Raw genomic sequence first — 1,785 nt, 5'->3', positions numbered from 1 at the left:
TATATATTTAAAAGATCTTATCCTATTATTGAATTAATTATATATATATATATATATATATTACCCTACAACTACTTTCATTTTTGTTTGGCAACTGGCGAAGCTGTGTGTATGCATATTACAAACATTCATGTAGATTTGTAATATAAATTAAAGGTATATACTTATATAATGTGTATTTAATGGAAATTAAATATATACAGTACATACACTTTATTTTAAATATACATTCATTATACACACACACACATCCATACGATATAAATATATTGTTTGTATATGTTTACATATCTCTTATCTGTGTGTATGTGTGTTTGAGAGCGTGAGTACGTATTCCTAGGAGTTTCAGAATAGAGATGTCCCCACCTCCTCTTCCTTGAAACTTCTGCGGAAATATAATAAACAAAATCCAAAGGAAAGCATTTTTAAATATTTTCTGGTTAATAATTCAAAAGAAACAACATTCCATTAATTTGTGATTAACTCTTTAGAAATCAGAAGTGAATAAAATGAGTTTTTGGCGTTATATTTTCTCAAATTCAGAATAATTCACTTTCCAGTTAATTTTCTAGTTAACCGCAAAATCTCTTTACCGATAACTTTCTGAGCATTTATAGTTTTTCTAAGAAAAGCAGTCCAGTACTTCTTCTTCCCCTCTAATTTGCAACGTACTTGTCGCGTCCGCCTTCCCCACTACGTCTCGACTACATTAGCTCTCCCACTGCTACTCCCTCAGCATATATAGTCGCCCTTCCTCCCTCCGCTTCTCGTTATAACAATGCTGTCATTTTCTCGGAAAAGTTAACTGTGTATAAATGGACTAACGAAAGCCATGTGTTATGAAACACAGCTGTCACCCCTGTCTTCGACATCGTTTATAGAAACATGTCTCCGTCTTCCTACTGCTTGAAGCTACACAACAACTTGTGTTTAAAACGCGAGGAGAAAACCAAGAAGAAACTACCAATTAACGCTACCAAGCTGGCTTGCAACAAGCAAGTTGTGGATGACTTCGGAGGTACAGAAGTTGCAACAGGTAACCAATCTACGGATATCGATAATAATAATAATAATAATAAGAGAATTCGTGGTTACGTTCAAACAAGTTTGAGATGCGAATTAACTGCTTCTTTACCGCTGCCTCAAGAATCTTTTAACGATCTTCACGTTCTTTCTTACAACGAACAGTGTTTACATAATGGAAAATGGTTTTACGAATCCATCAGTAATGCGGATGCGAAATCTTTGCTTCAGAATTCTAAACATGGAACATTTCTTATACGATTTAGTTCGAGTTCAAAATATCTGTATTCTTTGAGTGTCAGTTCGAAGCAAGGAGTTACAAGCGTCAGGATCGCATACAATAAAGGAGAATTTCATTTAGACTGTGATGAAAGGTTAGAAAAACATATGCCTCATTTTAAAAGTATCATAGATCTTGTACAGTTTTATTCTAACCGACGGAACCCGTGTCTCTTAAACAACGGGCATCGCTGTGTGTGGGTTGATTGCAACAACAAGAGGTATAATTCTTCGGAACTTACTACGCCAAAATTACATTCAGTTCCTTCTTTGGCACATTTGTGTCGACTTTCTGTAAATAATTATTCATTGGAACAAAACCGAAATCTTACTGTTTCATCAAAGGAGGATTGGAGAGACTCGCTAGGTTTGCCAAAGTTTCTTGTGGACTTTATGAAGAGTTATCCATTTGTTTTGTAATAATGTTTGTTTTTGTAAAATTATTGCATTATATTTATAATTTTGTTATTATTTATTATTATA

General features: G+C 33.8%; 2 protein-coding genes across 2 annotated transcripts in view; one reads left to right on the top strand and one right to left on the bottom strand.

Moving 5' to 3' along the window:
* Nucleotides 1-1,785, bottom strand: part of LOC106872784 (small RNA 2'-O-methyltransferase) — a 50,368-nt gene that overhangs the window by 42,296 nt on the left and 6,287 nt on the right. The window lies entirely within an intron of this gene.
* LOC106872783 (suppressor of cytokine signaling 2) overlaps nucleotides 700-1,785 on the top strand; it is a 1,124-nt gene continuing 38 nt past the window's right edge. The window contains exon 1 of the mRNA XM_014919885.2: nucleotides 700-1,785. This exon is cut by the window's right edge and continues 38 nt beyond it. Coding sequence (XP_014775371.1) covers nucleotides 886-1,722 — 837 coding nt within the window. The 5' untranslated portion in view covers nucleotides 700-885 and the 3' untranslated portion in view covers nucleotides 1,723-1,785.

The sequence above is a fragment of the Octopus bimaculoides genome, chromosome 22 (assembly GCF_001194135.2).
Source record: "Octopus bimaculoides isolate UCB-OBI-ISO-001 chromosome 22, ASM119413v2, whole genome shotgun sequence".
Classification (NCBI taxonomy): domain Eukaryota; kingdom Metazoa; phylum Mollusca; class Cephalopoda; order Octopoda; family Octopodidae; genus Octopus; species Octopus bimaculoides.
Note: the sequence above shows the minus strand (reverse complement) of the source record. Positions and strands in the feature narration are given on the sequence as shown.